Source organism: Brachyhypopomus gauderio, chromosome 5 (assembly GCF_052324685.1).
Source record: "Brachyhypopomus gauderio isolate BG-103 chromosome 5, BGAUD_0.2, whole genome shotgun sequence".
NCBI classification, from domain to species: Eukaryota; Metazoa; Chordata; class Actinopteri; order Gymnotiformes; family Hypopomidae; genus Brachyhypopomus; species Brachyhypopomus gauderio.
The window spans coordinates 27,146,611-27,171,881 of record NC_135215.1 but is presented as its reverse complement, the minus strand read 5'-3'; the positions used below and the strand labels follow the sequence as shown (position 1 = coordinate 27,171,881).

The window sequence follows — 25,271 nt, the reverse complement described above, 5'->3', positions numbered from 1 at the left end:
TCCTGCTCATTTCTCTTTCATCTCTTCACCTCTACAGGATATTGCACGGTTCTCAGTTCTCTTTTCGTCCACTTGCAGAACATCTGCTCAGATCGCACTGCTGTCGTGCCTTGGCAGGTTTACCTGCATACGGCCGAGTGCACACGCAGACGCTGCATCTGCCCTTTTCTTCCGCTGTTTGCTCAGGTGCTCCCGGCTCTAATGAACGTGACCGATTGCTCTGACGCGAGCCTTGATGCCCCAGTGTTCTGCCTGCTCATGATCCTCTCCCAGGGCCGCCCCTCTGGTCCAGCCGGACGCCAGCGGGCTCCGCGTTCCTCGTGCCGGCGTGCGCGGATGGCTCGTTAGAGCGTAATATCGGCGCCATGCTGGACGAGACGCGGCGGAGCTCTGAAAGCCCGAACCCTGCTGCTCATCACAGACCTCATTAGAGGCAGGAAGAGACCCTGGAGCTTCTCCTTCACTTCCTCTCCCTCTCCCAGCGGTCCTCTGCTGGGATTTTCCACTCTGCCATTCAGCATGCTGTGTGCGTGCGTGGATGTGTAGACAGATATTTCTGATCAGTAATCCTCTCTTTATTCTTATTCTCCTTGGTTGCAGAGCTGGGTTTCTGGGTGAGACCTCAGCAAGATGGACAGAAATATCATCTCTAGGGAGAGAGGGGGGCACAGCGCCACTGCTGCTACCGTGTGGACCGAGCCAAGCGTGTTCTCGTTTGGGCCAACGGGGTCTTGTGTATTTTCCATGTTCTTTTTCCATCAGGATCCAAAGCAGCATGCCAGCAATCAGACCGTCAGATTGCCCTCCTGGCGACGCTCAGACAGTCATCAGACAGTCAGATTGCCCTCCTGGTGACGCTCAGACAGTCATCAGACAGTCAGATTGCCCTCCTGGCGACGCTCAGACAGTCATCAGACAGTCAGATTGCCCTCCTGGCGACGCTCAGACAGTCATCAGACAGTCAGATTGCCCTCCTCGGCGACGCTCAGATAGTGACGCTCTCTCCCACCTGGCCTAGTCCTCTCAAGACTCTGTGTTGACGCATGAAACCACAGAGCCACCCCAGGGCCTGAATCATCACTCTCCCTGAATGACTCATTATTCATCACCTGGAATTTCATCAATGATTAAAATGAAGGTTGTAGTATTTGTCAGATTTAGGAATGCAGAGATTCTGAATCGGTTTGCTCTGTCTCCATGGATGTTCATAAATGGCCCAGTGTTATTTATTCTATTAACTGCACATTTGCGATAAATTTAAACATACATGTTGGCCGTGAAGCGTGTGTGTGTGTGAGCTATGCCAGCAGTGCTAGCTCTTCCATTCCATTACTACTAGAGAATGTCTCCCAGATCTGGCTGTTACAGGATATGACATGTGCACTGAGTTGGAAAAAAGCACCGCAGGCCTCACAGTGCATTATGGGATGACAAATAGCAGTGTGGTACCCAAAGCAGTGCCACTTGTTCTCTGCGTGGGGGGGGTGGAATGATTTGTTCTGTGCTGTGAGGAGGAGAGGCAGCACTGTGTAGGCCAGGATGTTACTGGAAGAAAGTCCCTCAGTAAGAAACGAGTCCCGTGTGGGGAGCATGCAGGACACAGATATATCTCCCTAAACTGGACTGGGACATTTAAATGGCCCTGCTACTTGACTCTTTAAGCATGAAAACACAATGGTGTAAACAAGCAACAAACAAACATAAACAAAAACACTTTTTGGCTGTGGAATCTCCCTTATCCATAAGAAAAGGCCACTTCATGAAGACAGAATTACACTACATTTTTGAATTTCAAATGAATAAGGGTTTGAAGCAGTCTACACTAGCCTCTTAGAATGATGATGAAGAGTTTGTGAAATGTCAGTGATGTCCCAGTGTGGGCTGAGTGACCAAGTGTAATCTGACTTTTGTTGATGAGACACATCTTCATTGGGATGAATATCTCAGAAAAACACCAGTTATTTTGCTCTGTTGAGCAATTTGCATTCATCCACGTTCTAAAGTCTTTGGAATTCTTGGCTCTGCCCATGATGAGATGGTCGTAGTGGAGACAAGGTCAGGTCAGGAAGGCCTTCAGCTTCAGCAAGCTATGGGAAAATCTGCCTGCACTCCCCTACAAGACTTGAAATAACAGCTTGGCCCTCACTAAGATCACATCAGTGCTGTGTAACTGAGAGTCCTCACTAATTAAGACCACATCAGTGCTGTGTAACTGAGAGTCCTCACTAATTAAGACCACATCAGTGCTGTGTAACTGAGAGTCCTCACTAATTAAGACCACATCAGGGCTGTGTAACTGAGAGTCCTCACTAATTAAGACCACATCAGTGCTGTGTAACTGAGAGTCCTCACTAATTAAGACCACATCAGTGCTGTGTAACTGAGAGTCCTCACTAATTAAGACCACATCAGGGCTGTGTAACTGAGAGTCCTCACTAATTAAGACCACATCAGTGCTGTGTAACTGAGAGTCCTCACTAATTAAGACCACATCAGTGCTGTGTAACTGAGAGTCCTCACTAATACCACATCAGTGCTGTGTAACTGAGAGTCCTCACTAATTGAGACCACATCAGTAGTGTGTAACTGAGAGTCTTCACTAATACCACATCAGTACTGTGTAACTGAGAGTCCTCACTAATACCACATCAGTGCTGTGTAACTGAGAGTCCTCACTAATACCACATCAGTACTGTGTAACTGAGAGTCTTCACGAAGACCACATCAGTACTGTGTAACTGAGAGTCTTCACGAAGATCACATCAGTACTGTAACTGAGAGTCCTCACTAATACCACATCAGTGCTGTGTAACTGAGAGTCCTCACTAATACCACATCAGTGCTGTATAACTGAAAGTCTTCACTAATACCACATCAGTGCTGTATCCTCACTAAGACCACATCAGTACTGTGTACCTGCACCAGCTGTAGATTCAGCCCTGTTATTATTTGGCAGTTTCTTTTTAATGATTCAGCTGAAGCTTGACTCACATTTTCACAGCCTCTTAAAGGACACCAATCAATGGACACCTTCATAGCCAGAATACATATTTTTTATTATGCAGAGAAAATACAGTTCAGAGAAAATAGGGAAAAAAAACCACCCAAAATAAACTCTCGTACATCAGTTTTCCTTCATCTGTAGAACACAAAGAGCTGTAGCACATCAGAGGAACAAAAGCAGAGTGAACGTTAGCGCGGATGACCGCAGACGAGAAAGCTACCGCAGCTCTGAGGCGGAGTGGGCGGGGCACAAGGGACACGCCACGTAGCTTTGACACACTTCTCACTTGTACTGCTGCTACACCCCCCAAAAATGTGAAACCTCAACGTGAATCACAGGAGTTGAGTCCCGCGGGAAGGTCAGAAGAACTCATGAAGTTCAGGTTTCTGGCTAAGACAGAGCAGACTCTGAGGAGCAAAGGAGAAACCAGGGAGAGCCTCCTGTGACCGTGGAAGCTTTTAGCAAGAACTCAACTTAAAAGGTAGCCAGGTTTTAGCTGCACACCTGCATTATGTGCGAGACACAAACCATTAAAAACCATAAAAGTCTCCAGAAGATGCTAAACACAAATCAAACACACCGCCACTCTCACAAGTGTCACACCCAACGATGATTTTAAAAGTAACAGTAATAATAAGGGGAAAGACAGCTGCAAAAGAGATGCGAGAGATGAACAATTAACAGAATTTAGCTGTAACAATCACCAAATTTTATCTTTTATCTCCAGGTTATCAGCATTTGTAATGCATTAATTTGCTTTCGTGACTATACGTGATTTTTTTTTTTGTAATTTCTGATTAAAAAATAAATGTATTCTATAAAATGAACACTTATTTGAAAAGTAGGATCGAAACGATTTGCATGATTCTGTAAACGCTCAGGAAACAACACAAGAAGAGGCGAGGGGCTGAGAGACAGGAGGACAGGATGAACAGGGCTATAGTTGCCTGCCTCTGCTTTTCTGGCTGTGTGAGGACACAGAATGATGGCAGTTGTCCAAACACACACTCCCTCCCACAAACCCTTCCTCCCCTTGTCCACATCATTGGATTCAAAGGGTGAGGTCGAAGGTCACAGGTTTTTGTTGCTGTCATGGCGATGGCACCGGCTGCAGGCGGGTGTCTCCAGAAAGGGCAGCTCTTCGCCGCTGTTGTGAAGCCGGAGCACTCTGGTGTTCAGGTCAACACAGCACTGTGGGAGATGGAGGACAGAGTCTTACAAATGCCATACTACACTGGGATAGACTTGCGCTAGCCTCAGCTCATCCAGTTTATGTCGTCTGAATGAACTGTTGCTGAATGAAATGTTATGCTAACTCTTTAGCATTGAAAGGGACTCTGTAAATGATTGGTAAACTGTAAATAATATTTATTTGCCTTTTGTATTCAACACCGTGTGCTCCACAACTGGACTTACGACACGCCGCTCTACCACAGAAGCTACAGAAGACTTCACGGAGGATGATATGAATGTGTGTATAGGAGCTAGTTTCAGCGAATTGTAAGCGTTTTAGCACTTTGATTTAGATCATGGACCACCTTGTTCCTCACACAGGCACCCTTCATTCGAACGTCAGAGCCTCTTTTCTACCATGCACAGAATTGTCTCCTCGGAGATAAACGACAGCACTAATACCACCACTCCCCTCCTCGCCACACTTTTTAAGGAACCTCTATTTTCAGACTGCTTTGAGCACTTCACTCCATGTTGGTAATGGAATGAAATTCCCAATGGAATCATTTACAGGGTTCCCGCGGGGTCTTAAAAAGTCTTAAAATGTCTGAAATTCAAAACTTTAAATTTAAGGCCTTAAAAGACTTAAAAAACAGCCAGATTTTCATCCAAGGTCTTAAATTTAATTTAGTCAGGTCTTAAAATTTTACCTTAGTTAATTTTAGAAAAGTGTAGTTTAATCGAAACGTCCGGAAGTCAGTTCTGTGTTGTCTGTGTTTGTGCGGGGCTACAGGTGTTGGTACGTGTTAATTAATTAAACTACAAAACCCATAATAACCGCAGGCAGGAAACGGCCCTTGTCACGAAAAGCCTTCACGCAATTTTGTGCCTCATCCCCGCCGTTTTCGCTATCGTCAGTGCCGGGTCCCGCCGGACTCCACCGCAGTATCACTAGTGCTTCGGCTAATGATATTCGGGCTACATTAGGATAGAGTGACGGCAATGTTCCCTGGTTCGAATATCGCGAAAAAGTTTTCGTGTGGACTAAACAAATCGCATATATAGCTAGATTTGGCTTGGCAGACTTCATCAAGAGAGAGTTGATACGCTCTTACCGGGCCGTATGTGTTAATGTTCGATGAAAGCTTTAATTCAACCACAAAATCCAAACAGCTGGATCTTCATGTTCGGTTCTGGAGCAATGGATATGTGCAATCGAGGTACATGGGCTCTCATTTCATGGGCCATGAAACAGCGCAGGATCTACCAAAACTTATCAAAGTAAGTGATCCTTACTTATGCTCCACAGTCTTCTTTTCAATGTGTTAACCATTTTATACAATTAGGCTACAATACAAAAACATCTCAGAACCATGTACTGTCCATGGCATTGAGTTAGAGAAATGTTTCAATGCATGCTAAATCCCAGCTAGAGGAAATAAAAATATATTTACTGTGTTAAATCATGTAAAATGTAAAAAAAAACAACTATGCCCTGTAGATGGGTTATGTCATGTTTTGAAACATGTTCCACTGTCCCATGCTCTGTTTCATGGATTGCACATGGTTTTATTTACATTGTACTGATGTATTGCCTTTTAGTGGGCATAGGGTAAAAACAGGTAGTGTGTCCCAACGTTTTCAATGTTAACATTCAAATTCATATTCAGCATGGCTAGACAAAGTAAGTTGGTTTCATCGGGATAATAAATAGAAAAGAAGGTAGGGGGTTAAAAAAGTTTTGTGTGTTTTAAGATACAGATGGCCTGGGGAAATAAAATTCTGAGCCTTTATTTAATTAGTTAATTTTATAATTTCATTTATTTCAGTAATTTAACCAAAATGTAACATTTAATAAATTTTATCAGCTGCAGGGTGTGAGGATTTTGGTCAAACCATGCCTTAGACATACTTGAAGATAGGCTGAGTCTACATGTTGTTAAATGTATGTGTGTATGATTATTTAATTTGATGGTGTACGTCTATCTTTTTATTTCTTATTTTCCAACAAGGAGGTGGAGGCAGAAAACATGCAAGAGGACACAACTGGCACACACAGACTCATATGTGACTGTCACAATGCATGGAGGTGTCACAGGTTCCCCTCACCAAGGAACTCTTAGCATCTGTGGGTGCAGCACGGTCAAAATACTGACTCTTTCTGGATCAGGAATGAATCAGGAAAGAAAAGGAATCCCAGAGCCAGAAAAGAAAGCTGACTGAGCAGTCTTTAGAGGACCTTAAGAAAAGGAAGAAAAGCTTGGAAGACGTATCCACTTGTCTTGCTAGAGTGGCAAATTCTCTTGCAGAAGAAGCTGAGGGCAAGGCTGGATCCAAGATGGCTCAGCTCCTTTCCAAGTCAAATGCTGAGATTGGTACTGAAAAGGAAGAACTCAGATATGTAGGGTGAGGTTGTATGTAGATATGCTAGTGTTGTGTTGGTAAGGTTGCTTGGGTTTAGAATGTTACTATTTTGATTATGTTTTAATATTGAATTAATGTAATCCTGTAACTAAATTAATCAAAATAAAATGTTTTAAGAGTTTCTGGGATCATTGGATTGTTTGTGGTAATATGTTGTGTTGGTCTTAAATTTCACTGAGAATGGTCTTAAAAGGTCTTAAAAAGTCTTAAATTTAACTCACTGAAACCTGCAAGAACCCTGATTTAGATACAGACACATGAAGGAGAACTAGTAGCTAATAAGCTTTTTGTTTTTGCCATCTTGAAATGAGTGTAAGAAGATAGTGGTGTCCTGAAGTGGGTGTCAGGTAGTGTGTGGTTATAGTGTCTACACTCACAGTGGTGCTCAGATCAGAACCTAAAAAGTGAAGTCCTCCACACCATTTTCTTCCACGCTGTTATTCTGAGCCTTCCTGGGAAAACGTTGCCATTGACGTTTGCCTCTGCTACGAACTCAACCAAATTAACCTATCTTACATCCTAGACCGGCCCAGATCTTTAAAAAAAACATCAGATTTTAGAGCCATTATCCTCATCCATAATCTCTCATTCGATCGCAGATTGGCTGGATTTAGGTTGATGGAGACTGGGTGTGGAAGCCAGTTTTCCGTTAAGCAACAGCTCATCAGTGTAGATGCTATCTGCTGATTACGTCCTGCCTTCAAAGCACCAAATACTTTAAAGGCTATTGACCACACAGAGCTTTTAAGATGGAGTGCACATTGGTCCATTGCTGCTCATGAGAGCCTGAATACCGGCCAAGAGCAGAGACGCCGGGACAAATGGAAGACTTACTTTAAGATCCAGGAGGGTCTGCAAGCCCAGGCACAGGTCAAACGCCTCATCTTCTGCGAACAGAGGATGAAAGAAGCTGAGAGAGAACGTTTGACCCCTACAGGCACACATGCTTATCCTCGTTTGCTGGGCCATCATGACCTCACGAGTGGAGCCTTTAGCACAATGGCATACAGGGTGAGTTCATGTAGCTATACATGACCCCCCCCTCCATGTGTGGGGCTAATCGCTCATGACCCTGTGCCCTTTTTCATGGCTGTAGCGGGGAAAATGTCAGCAGCAGTGTCCTACCGCACTCTCTGGAGCTTATGTAATAACAGGCTTCTCCTCTAAAAGGACATCCATAAAGGTATAATAGCACACAGTGAGCACATCCTGCACAGTCTTAGCCAATCAAGTCAAAAATCACTGGTAATCTTTAGCACTGGTAATCTTTAGCATTTTCCTGTAATCCTGCAACCTTTTCCTCATTCTGATTCACATGCAAATTTGTTTTTGAATATATTGACCCGGGAACATGTTAAAGAAAAATGGGAATTACATTTACCTACAACCTGAGCAGTACACTGTACTCTCTGTTTGCCAAACTGGAGGTGTACAGGCATCACCGTGTTAGCTGTGGATTCACAGCGTGCCTTCCTGTCTGGACTGGCTTTGAGTCTGCAACACACAAACACATTCAAAGAACACACAACAAAAATGAAAGTGTTTTCATCACCCAGTAGCCTTGAGTGTAGTGTAATACCTTAAGCTCTCTCTGTGTCTATGCTGAACACACACAATTCCTTTTAAAATAGTTTTCAGACTCACCCCAGTCTTCTGCTGCATGTACTGGAGATATGATTGTGTTGGCAGCCTGTGTTGATTGACACTTTCACCTCACCATCACCACACTGCAATGGAAACAGACCCCCGCTGATCACATTGTGCTGCCTCACTGAGCACCATCGCATGGGCGGAGGAGCGGGCGGAGGAGCGGGTGGATGCTCACTCTGAGTCTGTCGGTGTGGACTTTCCACCCGTGTGCTGAAGACATTTGCCATCAGAGTAAAAGTACTGTACCGCTCACTGTGTGGTGCAAAGTTGCTTTCAGACTCATCAGTACTAGAGAGAGTGAATGTTGCTCATAGCACTTACACTTTTGGAAATAGTATAGTAATATAGTAATGCTATAGTAATAGAGTGATGAATTTGTATAGGGCCGATACCAATATCAATACAATATGATACCAATACAGATGCCAATTGCCACAAAATGTCTCTCAAAAAAAACACTAAAAAAATACTTCTTTTACACTAAATGAATTTTACTTTTCAGAGGTCCTAGTGACTCAGGCCTTTGTGTCCTGGCACAAAATGAAATAAAGTGGCCTGCAGGTGTTTGCAAGATTGCTTTTAACAGAAATGAAGTCTAGCTTTCTCTGTTTGTAACAGCACTAGAAGAGATTTGAGGAGGATTCGAGTAGCATTCATTCTTCACCCATACTGGCCTAATGGTGTCGTGCCAGTGTGTCCTGCAGTAGAACACGTGTACGAGACACTGCAGGACTGCTGTCAGGGTCATTGCCATGTGAGGAGTGAGCAGTCTTCAAAAAGCGTCCAGCCAAAGGGGTTCAGGGATCAGAAACTGAGCATTTATTAAAAATCTGGAAGACACATATTGCATAACAGATGGGCTATAGTGTTCAACACCTATGTGACATTTGTAATAAATCAATGCTTTTGAACTAAACTGGGTAAGTGTATATAAAATATTCTTCAAGTCGTTTCATGTAATCGTTATGATTAAGTGATTTATCATAAAAACCTTTAACACACCGATCAAAGTTTCACCAGCGAGAATCAGTTCATCCAACAACCAGGCCTGCCAAGTGCTTAAGTGTAAATGTGCCATACTGAATTATAAGTCACACTAAAGGACAGAGATTTGTGCACTGGCCTTTATGTGAAGCTTGGTTGGACTTGTTAGTCAGAGCTGGGCAAACTTCACCTAATGGCACCCAGTCATAATAGCCCCATTAACACAGGTGATATTAATGACCTTTAGTGTTTCGTTTGAGGGAGTTTATTCTTAGTCTCACCCTTTGACCTTATGTTCCAACAGAATTCAACACTCGCCACATCGTCCTGTCTGATGCTTCTTTACTTTTTTCCTGTTGTAGGTTGTGAATATATGACAGACTGGTTAGGCATTCATAGACTCAGCAAGACCGCCTCTATCCTCCTCCGAATTGTTCATCCATTTGTTTCCTGGGCAGTTTTTGTTCCTGTCAGCAGTGTGGCATGAATTACAGTGAAAAGGAGACAGTACAATGGCCCTGTGACATATGGTCACCATGCAGGTGTCATAAGACGCAACATGGCAGCACCTTCTGCTGGCTATACCGAGGGGGGAGTTCTTTGTTTGGTTGTAAAACACTGTAATACATGTTAAATCATTTTCAGACTGAGGTATATCTAAGAACATTGGAGCTCAAGGTGGGATGGGGCAGAGTGTGGTTGGGGTAAGGACATAAGGAAGCAATTATTCTTCTGAACTGTATTCTGTCGATGTGAAAACAGATAAAAAAAATAATAATTAGGAACAAAAATGAAAATGGTACACCAAATTACAGTCTTCAGGTTTTTTGTTTGTGTTTTGTGGACCTTAACTGTGAATGTTGCTTCATGTAAGCACAGAGGCTCACTGAGATGGTTTAGGTTAACGATGGTTTGGCTAATTTGGGCTACTCTAAATTGCCTTTGTTGTATAATCCATAATAGGGTAATAAGTGCAATACATTCACCCAAACGTAATTAGGGCAATACAAATGAAACAATCAGATCTTGTTCCATTAATCACTGAAGCGAACTGTATTACTAGCTTTGCTTCTGAATGATTTTTTCACTTCTGCTCTGGCCATGGTCTCTTTAGCTCTGCAGGGTCTCTAAGCAGGTTTTGCACCCCACCATAAGTTTCCTGTCCTTTTAAGTGAGCAGCCTTCTCCTCCATACGTTTCCTACCACAGTAAGGGTACTTTCCACCCCAATGGGTAACACTGTTTCAAGTCTTCAGCAATTGCTGACACTCATTTGTGAGGGTTGTGATTGTGAAATACACTCCACTTCTGTTCCAACCTCACAGGTTTCAAAGCCATGACCTTTGCCTTTCATCACTGCTGCCTCAAGAAGTTTCCAAACCTCAATTTTTCCACTAAGAATGATCAGCTTTTGCTTGTCCCCTTGAGTCATATTCAAACCAATGGCTACATTTTTCCATTTTTAGTTTCAAACATATTGACTTCATTATTTTTGACATGCATCCAAATCATCCATCTCTTATCTATGAATGTAATCTGATCTGAGCTAAAGTCGAAACTCTGCTTTGGCCCACAAAGTATATGGAACAAACTGGTCACATACTCATTTCACTGAATATATCAGTCTCAAGTTCTCTCTCCTTCAATCTCCTTAAAAACCTTAAAAATACAATTAAAAAATATAAACTATATTTCAAATGATATTTGCTTAACTATAGTTTAGTTTTAAAGCACTCCTCTTTAGAGCAACAACACATGGTTTTCTGTGCTCGCTACGGGTTCTGTAGATAAGCTACCTCTCTATAGTACCTTTATATATTATAGCACCAACATGCATGATTTCACTGCTTCAAAGAGGACAGAAAACACTTTGTCCAAGATGAAGAAACATTGCTGCATCACTGTGGGTCACCTTTTTTTTAAACCTCCTATCACCATCATCGCACTACCAAATCTCCATTTAAATGCAAATGAACAACCCGCCTACTCTCTCAGGGCAACCTCACATAATCCATATGTTTTCTGGAGCACGCACTCAACCAAATGTAGTCACCACCAGGCAGAAAAGACTCTCCAACCTTGCGGTGACGTCACAGAGCTGTAATGGTGCGTGTTTGGATGTGTGCGGTGCTCGAAGCTGATAGGCTGGAGCCGACTCCTTGCCGTAGGCCGAGCTCTCTCAGCTCCGCTCTGGCACACACTCCTCGGGCGCATGCGGCTTTAATTACGGCTCTATTTTTACTCGCTCAATCATGGCGTCCATACACATCCTGTGAATCTGGAGATACTGTTTATTCAGCGTATTTGAACTGATATGCAGATCCACCAAAGATGTTTTGCTTTTTACCTCGTGTTTTTTTAAGACGTTCCTTGACTATACAACCTCTGCTGTGGCACAGGGCTCTATGTGGTCAGCCTTTAATAGATAAATGGATTTGCCCTTTGGATCTTGTATTATTTTGGCTAATGAACCACTCAATGGCTGAAAATGCAGATCAGTGATTCTTGTACACCTGCTAATAAAACGTCATGCACTCGAGTCCACAAGGTTTGATGTTATCTTTCCAAGGATACGCTTTTGGTAGCTTCTGTGGGTGTAAGCAGATGTGTCCCTCTGAGTGATGTGTACCTCACAGCACTGTTATCAACTCCATTTTCAGTGTTCTAGGCCTGCACGGCGCAGACAGAACAGCAGAGGGCCGTTAAAAGAGCCGCTGTGAGTTCATGGGTGTGTCTGTGGAGCTTGGGCCTGCTTACCTTACACTGCACCAGCAGGGTGGAGAGGGTGGGGGCTGTCTGCTGCTCCACCGTTTCTGCTCTCCCACTCTCCCCTCCTCTCTCCGTCTGCTCTCCTTGCTTCCGTTTGAGCTCTGTCTTTCCGCCAGCACCACCACCGTGGCCGTCTTCCTCCTCCTCGTCCTCCTCGTCCTCCTCCGACCTCAGGCTCTTCTCGCTCTCCTCGGGAGACTCCTGCTCCTCCGTGGAGTCGTCCACTGTGCTTTCGCTCCTCTCCTCTGTCTCGCCCCCATCCTTGCTGTCGACGAGGGGGGAGCGCACGAGGGCCAGGGCGTCCCGTGCCTCCACGCGCAGCCTGTTGCCCTCCAGCAGGCGCCGCTGCACGATGCTGTGGGGTTGCTGTGAGGAGGAAGCAGGAAACACAGGGAGAGGAAGTGATGTCATCCAGAGCTGAACTCTTGCTAGGCCCATGGTGATTGTCCGAAGTGTCCGAAAACCGAAAAATATTGAAACATCTCCATTGAAATACTGTCTCTCTGTAGCTGAATCTAATAGACAAGATATTCTAGAGCAGATTGGTCCCAACCTACTCTTACCAGACACCCTTTGTTTTATCATTTTTTCTCTCTAGCTATGACGTATAGTTACACATAGCAGTCACACATTTGCAGTGTCACTCCAAAGCAGAACCCAAGCCCGAACCAACCACTTCATCAAAAACCCATCACTTATATGTTATCTGTGAATGGCAGATATCTTAGCAGTGTTCTTAATGGAAGGTGCTGAAAAATGCAGATGAAATAAGAATGTGTTGTAGTACAGCCTGACCCAGTCAGGGGTGTGTAAGACCCAAGACCCCTGGCAAACAAATTAGACCAACTAAACTGTTAAAATATCTGTTAAAATTCTGTTGCCACAATCATTTTCAGTTAGCAAACATGTCTGTTTGCAGGAAGCCGTGAAAGGCTTTGAAGAATGAGAATGTCCCAAACACAAGACATGAACATCAGCTAAGAGTTGCATAATGAGAGGCAGAATAAATTCATTGAACTTTATTTTGTTTAACATGTTGTAGTTTGTGTAGCAGTTAGAATGAACGACGGTGACTCTCAAGAGGATGAGTGTGAGAGACCACACCAATCAAAGAGAGTTTCTAACCGGGCCTTAGACCAGGGCTGCAGTCACAGGCTCCGCTAAAGGCCTGCTCAGGGTGCATGGGCCTCGTGAAAGCGTTTAACTCTGCTCTCACTGACTAACTCCAGTTAATGTGGCTTTGATGGGCCTAACGGCTGATCCACCGGGGTTCCCAACCCCAACCAGCAAGGCGAAGAGAACAAAGAGGTCCAGCTGAGCGGACGGATTCACTCAGGAACCTCGCCACTCCGCATGCGCATCATGCCGTCGTGATGATGTGTGATGACGTGTGATGACGTGTGTTGCACTACAGACAGATGAACGTCAGATCACCTCCACGGTTCAGCTCTGACTGCTAGAACAAGAATAGAGATTTTCTTAACAGCAAGCAAGCAGGTGTTAGACTGAGTACACATACACTGTGGCTTCGAATGCAGCTCAATACTTCCTTTTGCAATGTAAAAGCCATTTGACGGTTTGGGCTGAACAGTGTTTTCTTCTTTCAATGCTCTCAAATGTGGGAAACCAATATCAGCCACGATCCCATCGTTAATGTTCTCGTTCATGCTGCTGTGTTTAGATCCGTACTATGGTGGGCTTGTAGTTATTCGAAACTTTTCTGCAACAATTTTTGAACCAAATCTCAATCCACCACATTTGCAAAATGCCGTAGTTCATTACATATGGACATTTGGGATAATCATGGGCACGTTTAAGAATGTTTGTCTATGATGGTAAAATATAAAGAACTCCTAGAACAACAGTTAACAGCACTGCACGTCTAACTGGAGTGTGTGCTGACTTTTCTTGGTTTCATATACATAATATTCGACTGGAATCTTACGAGATATATGTTGTCTTATTGTGGTTGGTTGGGGTCGTCTACTGTAATGACCACAGACCTGCCCTTGTTACATATGACAGTGTGTTGGCTACATATCTAATACAACTAAAGAATCGCAGATCTGTATCATTTACACAAGTATTTGAAACGTGTCTTCCTCACTAAATGGGAGTATGACACGGAGCTCCCCTAGCATCCCGATTCAGTTTCATTTGCAAGTAGATAATTGCAAAAAGCGGTTTATAAAATTAATCAGTATTAATCAGCTTGCGCTGAACCATGAGAGACCTGCTCCATATCTGGAAAGTCAGAGAAACGTCTTCTGGAGCAATGGAATAACCCTCAAAGGCTCTTCAACATATGGTCTGGCCATCTCGCAAAAAAATGTCAGCAAATACCGCCAGGCAGAGAGTAGTGACATCCACCTGTGTCGGGTTGTAAATATTACATTCGGAGCTGTTCAGCATGGTCTGTCAGCTCCTGCTGGGGTGTGTACGGAGGCCGATGCAGCGATAGGTGTTGATGGTATGATGCATTATTAACACAGCAGTTTTGGTAGGTTTTCTAGAGTATAGCACTGAACACACGCTTCTTCTTTCTGGGCCGAGTTAACTACTCAACCCAGAAGTGACCTAATACTGATATAGAAAGCTGGGCTAATTTTACCTCATCAGGGGTTTTTCATCTTTTTCTGATAAAGGTTAACCGTATAATTTAGACAAAGAGGTGCTTTATAATATACTTGGGTAAGTAATCGTTTAAAAATTTTGCCTGCAGGATTTGAAACATTAATAAATTCACATGTATATTATTAGTACATTGTTTATTTGCATATAAGTGCATTAGTTTATCAGGTATTGGAGCATTAGTTTATCAGGTATTAGAGCATTCCATTATCAGTGATTACAACATCAGATTATCATGCATTAGTAAATGACATTATCAGGTATTAGTGAGTTATTTATCAGATATTGATGCATTAGATTAGGGCATCACGTTTGCTCTTAGTCTTGTTTGTTTCCTGTGAGCTACTCCACAGTGATGTCATGATTCATCCTGTGTTCTGATGCAGTGCACCTGGTCTTTCTGTGTCAGAGAGAGCACACCCAGAGGTGAGGGGAGGGGAGATGGAGACAGGGAACACTCATTGCTATGGGAACACTCATTGCCATGCCACTGGGCGTTCTCTGCCTGTGATGAACAATCATGTTGCTCTCTGCTCCTTCAGGCTCATTTGAAATGCCCGGGCAGTGCAGGAAGCCCCTGTCAATTAGGTCTGCTTTGAATACAAACAGTCAGAGAGAGATAGTGCTTTTTTCATTCTCCCGTTGTTCAGCATTCTCAAGCTGATACTTTAATCTCACGCTCTGCCCCCCCCCCCCCCCCACACACACACACACACACACACACACACAGAACATAAGCATGATTTCTGGACTGACTGATGTCTGTTCTGCTTATATCTCTGGTCATCCCCATTTATACAACCGTGGCTCGCTAAAGCATCATGGTTCCACTACAGACACGGACAGTCTCTATCTGTGGCTAAATACAGAACAAATACAGTCAGACCCATGGCCACTGAGAGAAGCCACTATGCACAATATCTCTCTTCTATGGTACATGCTAGTTTTATTTATAACCCATCCTGCAGGTGCATACTGTGTACAGTGCAGCTCTCTGTGCTGTCTTGCCAGATGTTACATGGAGTACAGTAGCAAAGAGCAGAGCCACCGAACAGCTGGAGAGTGTGTGTGGTACGTATATGAGGGGGAGTGTGTGTGGTACGTATATGAGGGGGAGTGTGTGTGGTACGTATATGAGGGGGAGTGTGTGGTGAGCAGGAAATCACACAGAGGCTGTAGATCTGCATGTGTCCATGGGGAGGTTGAGACATCATACACACCATGTAAATATTTCATGCCCTTTCACAGCCTGTTGTACATAGTGTAAGTGTGAGCTTTGTACATTTACTACTGGTTTGCAGGGCAATTAATCTGACTCCTCTTATCCTGCTGTGGATATTGAAAAGGTTAAATTTTGTTTGCATTTATCAGTTGGCTGACTTTCTCAGATCACACCAAATGAATCAATGATGGACATTTCAGTTTGAATAAGCAGTGGAGATCTGTTTGTGTGTGTCTTTGTGTGTGTGTGTGTGTGTGTGTGTGTGTGTGTGTGTGTGTGTGTGTGTGTGTGTGTGTGTGTCCGTTCATATGAGCAAATGTGGATACACACACTGAGATAATTAAAATCCAACAAGCGTCTCCATGTGAGTTAGTAAAAGATTAATTTGGAAGAATGGGGTCATTTCATTGGTTGGCAGGGCTGATTATCGTCTCCCTGTCTCCCTCTTCAGCCAAACTCCCGAGGAGCTTCAGTTAATTTGTCTGCAAAATAAAACACTTACAGGTTCCACCTGCCTGGGAGGGAGTGAAGCAGTGAGCAGTGGGGGAAAATAATGAAGCAAATGATGTCCGCAAGACAAAGAGTTTCCACTGCAGTATGGAAACCTAATTACCCACATCTCCCCTCTCTGTTGGTTATACTTGGCTGCAGAAAAAGAGAACAGATGGATTCTAACAGCGGGGATGATGTCGTAATTTAGCTCTTTCTGTCAATCTCTCTCTTAGTCTCTCTTTGCCAATGTTGATGTACTCAATAAAAAAATTACAATTTTAGAGAATGAGAGTTACAATTACTCCACAAGAGTTCGACTGTAGTACGTATTATGGGTATGTATACTAATGGTGAACAACATCCAGGTAGCCTAAACATCCAGACATCCTTGGGAGCCTGAAAACCATCTTAAAACTGTAAATCCAAGTTAGCTGAAGTGTAGATTACATTCTATACAATCAGTAATGTCATTTCAGAGATGGACTGGTAGCTTTTATTTACATGTGACAGTTGTTTGTGGATTGCAGCGCTGCCTTCTACGCTGTAATCCCCTCAAAGCAAGGCCGTATGTTCTGAATCTGATCAGTTTTCTGTGCAGCCTGTTGATCCAACACCAGGTGGTAAGAATGGGCAGGATTGCTTCCTCCTCAATGACACTCCATACAGGTGTACCCCAGGGTTGTATGCTCAGTCCTCTTCTATTCTCTCAACAATGGAGTTTCTGTAGGTATCAGTGGCTTCAAGGTCCTGAGTGTAGACATTATGTAGGACCTCCGATAGACTGAACATACTGTGCGTGTGATGAAGAAAGCATGGTAGAACCTCCTCTACCTCAGAAAGCTAAAGATGTTTAGCATTAATGATTGCCTCTGCAGTCATTTTAACACCTGTTCTGTTGAGAACATGGTGTGACTGGCTCCATTACTGCCTGGAACATGGACAGCACCACTCTGGACTACAAAGCTTAGCAGAGGGTGGTGCTGTCTGACCATCACAACCCCAGGGTGGAGCTCTCATTCTGCCTGGAGTCAGGACATCAAAAAGGACAACGAGAGGTCTCGGCCACCCAGACAATCTGTTCTCTCTGCAACCGTCTAGCAGATGGAACCATAGCATAAAATCTAGAACAAGCAAGCTCTGACACACACATGGATAATCTCATACAACACACCTAGAACATCTATTCAGCATTCATGTAGGTTGTCTGAATGCTTTAATGAGTGTTGTAGAGTATGATAATGTGAATAATAATGTGTACAATGTATACAGTGTTGCAACTCTGCAACTGCAACTTACAGTATCTCTGTAAATGGTTAAGCACCTGTGATTTTCACTCACCTTCACTCCAGTGTGATAACAAAAGTGATTTTATTTTAAAGAAGAGAATGTCTGGCCCGTACAATGTAACATTTATATGAATATTCATAAGTCGTCTGTAAGTCCATGGAAACATGTCACTCCCTCCCCACAGGGCACATTTGTATGTTTTTCTTTTTTCCCTAATGTGTACTGGCCACTCAGATAAGTGTCTGATGAATTATTCATCAGTGTGTCTTCTCTCGTTTGCATTTCGCTGTGAATAGGAAGCGTGTTGATGATAGAACACAGGGCACTGTAACTGGCCTGCTTGCTTTGACTGAAAAAAATCTCCTTACCTATCGGTCGACATGGCTACACATTGGAGTGGCAGGCTGTACGTTTGGCCTATACAGCAGGACGAAGAGATAGCAGTGCAGTACTCCAGTGAATGGTCATTACAGAGCAGTAGACCAAGGCCGTCTCCACACTGATCTGGGATCAGGTTCAGCTCCCTCTATAATGATGTTAGTCAATATATTCTAAAAAGCTAAAGGTACTTGAGGTGGTACAGGTGCCCTATTACATGTCATTCGCTGTTAATGTAGGACCTGATATGAACTGTGCCCTGGACCTCTGTTATAATGACTAGCTCAAATCAGTTGAAGGCCTATTTCTCTCTCTCTCTCTCTCTCTCTCTCTCTCTCTCTCTCTCTCTCTCTCTCTCTCTGCATGACACTGTGGACTAAAAGCTAATTATCAGGCTGCAGCAGGCTCCTCTCTCGTTGTTCAAGCCCATGTGACTCTGGATAATTCCTTCTCCCCCTCCCCATCCCCCGACCACAGTGCCAGACTTCCTGTGATGCAGCATGCTAACCTCTCGTTCTCTCGCTCTCTCGCTCTCTTTCTCTCCTGTGTCTTTTGCTTATCCTATGTGTAATAATGTCTTATTCTCTGTGTTGCCCTGTCTCTAGATCTATGATGGGCCTTGTAGTGTGTACCATGGCCCATCATTAGAACTGTAATGGGTTCAAGCTCTGGGTTGAATATAAAAGTATCTCTTTCATGTGTATATATTGACATTTGTATGTGTATTTTGATGTATGGGATTTGAAATGTTCTCACTCATCTACAACCATAGTGGAAGTGATAGGATGTCCAACCATGCACGGACACTTTGGATCTCAATCTATAGTAACTATGCAACATGACTGTCATCACAATGCTATACTGGCATCTGCTTTCTGTGATCAGTCAACACAACTGCATCTAATGCATTTGCATCACAGTCCTTTGGTCATATACATATACTGGCCTGAAAACATCACAATTCCCAAGCAATAGAACATAGCCAGAACTAAAATGTGTTCGGTGTCACATGGGTCTTTAATTTCAAGAACTTTACTTAGATGCTTGGAACAGCAAAAGCATCCATTTTGAATGTATTGTCCCACCTCCTATGCAGAGAAGCGTCTCTGTCTCCGTCTGCCCTCCCAGGCTGGGCCGCTGTTTGTTTTCCACACTCAGGTAGTATTATATTTATCCCCCTTGTCTTCTGGTTGGTGCACGTAGCTGCTGGGATGTGTGTGTGTGTGTGTGTGTGTGTGTGGGGGGGGGGGGGGGGTGGCGGCTGCCATCCGCTCGTCAGGTTGAGCCCTAATTAGCCATTAGCGTAACGAGCTGGTGAACTTCACAGAGCCCGCCTCTAGCCAGGGTCAATGCAGCCACATGAGGAGCTTGCACTCTGACCTCAGCGGCCGCTCCCCCGTGCCCTGTACCGTTACCCAGCCTCTGTGTGTTATCCCACTCGCCCTTTTGCCTGGATGAGCAAAATGAAAAGCCTCATTAAGATCGTCTCGGTTTGCCCACGGGGGGATGGTGCATGGTTGGGCAGTAAAGGGGCCTGCCCCACTGGAGAATGATTAGAGTCATGAGCGGTGTGAGTGGTACAGTTCCTCTGTGTACACCCTTCATCACCATTGAGTCTCTCCCCTCTCATCTGGACCCCAGCACTAGAACCCACAAACAAAATCCCACTGGCCTAAACTGACCCCTGACCTCACCTTGGCCTAAAAACTAACCTCAGCCAATTAAAAAAGGCACTGCAAAGCAAAACAATGGTAAACATCTGTCTTATGCATGTGCTCATAAGCCAGGATCAACTAATATCTGCAATCGTCCCTCCTGCTCTTCAGATCTCAAGGACAGTGCACAAATCCAACTGACATTAACTATTACCGTATGACACGTGCAGACTCGTTCAGCCGTGCCAGAACACACTCATGTACCCTCCCCCACTCCCATTTCACTCCCACACACTCTTCACTGTGTCACGCTAGCTTGAACTCGGCCTGTTCTTGCTCACTGCTCAGGTGTCTGAGCACCAGACAAGAGAGAGGAGAAGAAAAAGAAGAAGAAGATGGAGAGATGGACCGACAGGATGCAGAGGTGCAGTGTCCCAGGGATATAGAACAGTATAACGAATCTGCCCCTTACATAATCTGCACTGTTTCACGTGACTTGAAGTGTTAACACTGTCAGTGAAGGCGAAGGCTTCTGAAAGCCCGCCACAGCCGCCGTGTTGCTGGTGTCTCTCATCTGTCCAGAAGACCCGCCGTGCCCTGTCTGTGCCGGCGTCTACCCGCACGCCACACACGCGCACTAGTTTGTCAGAGACTTGGATGGCAGGTGCTAAATCAAAGCATGGAAAATTGAAATCCCAGCTGTAGAACGGACTCTGGGTCTGTCAGAGTGTCTTCTGTCCCATCGACTGCCTGTGTTATGGGTGTGTGCTTGTGTTGTCGTTGTGTAGTCTCAGAGGTTGGGAGTAATTGGTTATGACATTATGGTTATGGTTGGGGTTATAAGAGAGAAAGAGAGAGTGAGAGAGAGATGGTGGGCAAGATAATGCCTGTAATAATGCATCTTCAAGGCTTTTGCTTTTAATCACTGCAGCCTGTTCTGACTCTGCCACGATTAAAAACTCAAGATGATTTGTTGTGAAACTACCAGCAAGGCCTCTTGAAGTGTACAGTCTAGTAGAATCAAGCACTTTAACAATTTAGCTAGTCAGTTCAGTTATCACAACATTATGGTTTAACATGAAATTGCATAATGTAAATTCGATGTAGGTGTGGAGATGGCCATAAAGCCTTTAGAAATTATCAACATGATACACATCTGGGCAATAAAAGGACTGTAGTAGTATATATGTGCCAGGAACAGAGGTGTATGTTCATGTGACGGATGTGTGGAGGGCTCACTGTAAGCTTGTCTGTGTTAGATGTGTTAAGAGCTTGTTGAAAGCTTAGCAGACTCAAGCCTGCAGTGCAGAGGGACTGATATAAATACACACTATAATCTCACACACACACACACGATGCTCTGACAGCTAATTCTGCTAAATACACACACACACACACACACACACACACACACACACACACACACACACACACACACACACACACACACACACACACACACACACACACACACACACACACACACACACACACACACACACAATCGTTCTGGAGTTTTCTTGGACTGCATCCCTGGGTGTTTGCCATCTAATCAAAACAGTGGTAGAAGATGACAGCAGGGTAATTATTAGGGCATTGCAACATGAAGGCCCGGTACGGCAAGAGAGTGAGGGAGAGGAAGGCCGTGTAACAGAGAGAGTAAGATGTCTAATGAGGAAATAAGTATACTGTGAGAGTGATTCCAACACGGAGGGTTCCTCAGCTTATGTCTGACATGTTGGGGTTGTTTGTGTATGACTGTGATGGACTGTAGCTCAGTCACAGTGATGTGGACCACAGTTGTGCCTCTGATCCTGTGCTTTAACCTGTGCCATGCCTTTTAATTCCTGTCACCAGCATTGCTTAATGGGATGAAAATGACAGGAAGCACAGAGGTCATGTAAGACGCACGGCCTGCCCTATAAGGACACTATCGGGACACTCAAAAGCCTTCCAGTTTTCATTGTATCTCCTTTTGCAATTCCCCCAAACAAATAAACTCCACCCACCTCACTTCACCTGTGAGAGTGTCCTATTTACCTCTCATCCATCCAATCCTGTTCTGGAACAACAAACTCTGGAGCCACTCACCAGGTCTTTGGAGGTCCCCAGCCTCTTCAGGCCGTCCAGGGGCAGCAGGTCGGCCGAGTCCTTGTGGGAGAACTGGGTGGCCTGCTTCAAGCGTCGCTGCTGATGCATGATGGCTTTGTCCCTCAGGTCCGTCTCGCCCTTCTTGGGCTCACTCATGTCTCGCTCCCGGCCCGATGGCGAGATCACCCCGGAACACGGGGTTCGGCTCTGGTGCGGGACCGGAGCCCGGGAGAGGGCCGGCGAAGCTTCCCTTCGCGGGGGAAGAGAGAAGGGGGTGCGGCTGTCAGTGGCGTGTCCCCTGGAGCTCAGTGACGCTCACGCACGCTCGCATTCAGGCACACAGCTGCGGGACACAGCGCGAGGGTGCGCACGAGAGCCGCTCTCCCAACACGAAATGGATCCTGGAAGCAGGAAGAGCTTCGGGACGACGAATAGCCTTTCCTTAAGGTCCCCGGGCCGGCCAGGTGCTGGTTCGGAGGAGACGCCCTCCAGAGCAGGCGGAGGTCAGGCTCCCACGCAGGGCAGGCGGCACTCAGTGGCGTGCGGGGGCTGCTGGGCAGGACATGCTGATGCTGGTCAGACCGGCTGAGCCTCAGCTGCTCTCCTCTCTGCGCTTCTCAGAAATGCAAACTGTCCTTGTAGCAGTGCAGAAGCAAGCTGAGCATTTCGTTCCCTCCCTCCTCTCTCTCTCTCTGTCTCTCTCTCTCTCTCTCTCTCTCTCTCTCTCTCTCTCTCTGCTTTTCTCCACCTCCCACCTCACGTCCTCACTCACTCTCACTAACATCATACCCTGATTTTACCATCACCTATCCTTCCCCCTTTGTCTGTGTCCCGCCCTCCCAAAGTGAGTGAATAGCTGAACACTCATGAGAAACGCATGCCCTTCTGCACAGGTCCCCTTTTCAACACACACACACACACACACACACACACACACACACACACACACACACACACACACACAGCAGCCGCAGCGTCATCAGAAAACATAATGACATTCATGAAAGGATCTCAAGGAAGCGTGCGTGCGCAGAGGAACAGAGACAAATACAAAGAATAATACATCTCTGCCTGACTTCATACGATGCATGTATGACACAAGTCACTGCCATCCCTCGTGTCCTCCGAGGCGCCCCCTAGAGGCCGCGGGTGCCGGGCTCGGTGCTGTTGCGCTACCTGCACACTCCTCCATGCACTCGTCGTCACAGTTCACATGCTGCACTGCACACACCTCACCGTGTTCCGCTAGCACAGCTCCGGACTGTTGACAGCCAAGGTCAGTGTGTGTAAACTGCACCGACCGGCAGTGCTGGGGCAACTGATGGGGTAACTTCTTCTATTCTGTAAATTTACCAGAGAAGTTCATGAACTGGAGTTGATGAATTCTTGGAAATTTGATTTTAGAATCTGCAGGACTTCGAGCCCATCTAAATAGTTGAAAGAAAGCACATTTGTCCATGAATCTAATAGCTACTAATTTAATTTATCAATTTATTAATTATTTATATTTACGTTCACGACGTAAATGTTTTCTGTAGTGAAGATATAGTGCCACTGTGTGGCCACGTCACGCACTAACATGTAAGGCAAGCAGATAATCAGGTCATCTGATTATCAAGATACACAGCTTTTGGTCAGAGAAGAAAGTGTTCTTATACTATTTTATATTTAACAAGCTGTGAATTCTAAATACATCTACTCATTTCTCTGTTTGCTAGTGGACTTTGACCTGAGTAAAGGACCTTTACGTTTGTTAGATTTAATCTTATTATGACATTCAGATAAGAAATAATGCAATTATAGTTGTTTCGTATAAAATGTTTTTCAAGTAAGAGTTCGGTAGAAGTATTGATTTTTGGTATGTTGCTTAATAAAGCCCACTCTGAAACATATGAATCAATGTTTTATATGAGGGCAGTTGATGATGGCCTGAGTTCATAATCAAAATATTCCCATAATTTAGAATTAGAATAACGTGCTGGAGCATTTAACAGGACAAATCACCTTAAGACAAACACTGTGGAATACTGAAAATGCTAATAAAAAATCTTAAGACTGACAGTAGTTAGATCAGGAACTACAACAGACACTCAACACTTAGACCACAGTAAAAGAGTTCTAGCATGTTGAGATGAACAGACACTTGTAGTAGATAGAATACATATGTCATAATATAACATTTAGAATTTGTGTAGATTTTGTCACCTTGGGGACACCCAAAACAAACCCTGGGCATTTTTTAGCTGTTCAAATGAAGCCAAGTGCTTCTTTACTGTGATAAAACATGAACCAGACGTTTCCATTTTTAGAGACATATTTACTGAAGCTTACATACTACACTCTGTCAGAGCCAACTGTAAAATCAGGTCAGTATTGCCACTTTTGGAAAAATTTAAGTACCAGTAATAAACATATGTGCTAAGTGCTGATAACTTTTCAGAAAGCTTTAGGAGCTAAACATTGTCATTGCAATAGTTTGATATTTTGAAGTGTGTACTAGACTGTAGGTGTGTAATACCCTTTTGCCCTACTCGCAGTGTATCCATTATCCCTTTTATTCGTTTCAGTAATATTAAGTTGTATATATACTACGGGGTGCTTTCCTTGTGCTGTTGTTGCTGGTTGTAGATCTACCTTATGAGACACACACTGCTGTGGTGCAAGTGACCAACGTAGAAGACAGACGACTGTCTCGGAACAATCTAGAGTCTTTGGCTCTAAGCATTCCTGGACTGAACCACCGTGCCATGGGTAAGCCCCGAGCCCACATGTCTTTTCATCCAGTCCATTTAGAGGTGGAGGACCTCCCATGGGACAGCGGCACCTCTCTTAGAACCAGAGCCCAGCTAACCTCCCCATCACACACTCAGCCCAGGACACCGTCAGCCAATCAGACATCATCGACCGGAACTGCTGCTAAGCTGCTGCTGCCCCCTGCACGGCTCCCCCTGCTGGCTCGGCATGACAGCAGCCACACTGGGGATTGGCTGATGTCCGATGAGTGGACCACAGTGGCCTACGACGACCGGGACTACATTAGGTCCTTCTGCAGCACCTACTGTTCAGGGGATGATGTGGATGTTCTGGGCTGCTGCAGCGTCTCTGATTACACTACATATGGTCAGCCGGTTTTTTCTGTCTACATGGACTTTCTATGCGAGGACAAGCAAACAGGAAATGACCTCAAGTCTAATAGCAAGCAGGATGAAGTTACTAAAGACCAGGATGTAGAGACCAGTGATTAGCTTAACCATCACAAGGAAGAGGGGCACAGTTTATTCAATTCCCCACCAAGCTGAACCAAAAGATCACTGGCATATTTCTGAGCCCTTTTGTTTTTGAGTTTCACTAAACCTTCAAGTTTACTTTATAATTTAATGTTTCCATCCTCTGTAACACCCAACCAAAGTCTGTGGGACTTCGCAGTAAAACAGGCTTACAGTGGACCTATAATACATGAGTTTTCCCCTCAGTAATCTGCCTTTGCAATGTTATAAACTGCATTTATCTAT

At 44.6% G+C, this 25,271-nt stretch overlaps 1 protein-coding gene across 2 annotated transcripts; it reads right to left on the bottom strand.

The window, feature by feature from the left end:
- Positions 1-3,035: 3,035 nt before the first annotated feature.
- On the bottom strand, positions 3,036-22,485 carry nrip2 (nuclear receptor interacting protein 2). Of its 2 annotated transcripts, none has more exons than XM_077006803.1 (6): positions 21,760-22,485; positions 11,992-12,369; positions 8,246-8,328; positions 7,983-8,095; positions 7,436-7,485; positions 3,036-4,195 (listed from the first exon to the last, which is right to left on the bottom strand). In XM_077006803.1, exons 1-6 carry the CDS (start codon positions 21,913-21,915, stop codon positions 4,076-4,078), a joined length of 900 nt encoding a protein of 299 aa, XP_076862918.1. In that variant the 5' UTR covers positions 21,916-22,485; the 3' UTR covers positions 3,036-4,075. The 2 variants fall into 2 exon arrangements, with proteins under 2 accessions (XP_076862918.1, XP_076862917.1); XM_077006802.1 differs by having other exon boundaries at positions 7,436-7,488; positions 21,760-22,476.
- Between the last annotated feature and the right edge of the window lie 2,786 nt (positions 22,486-25,271).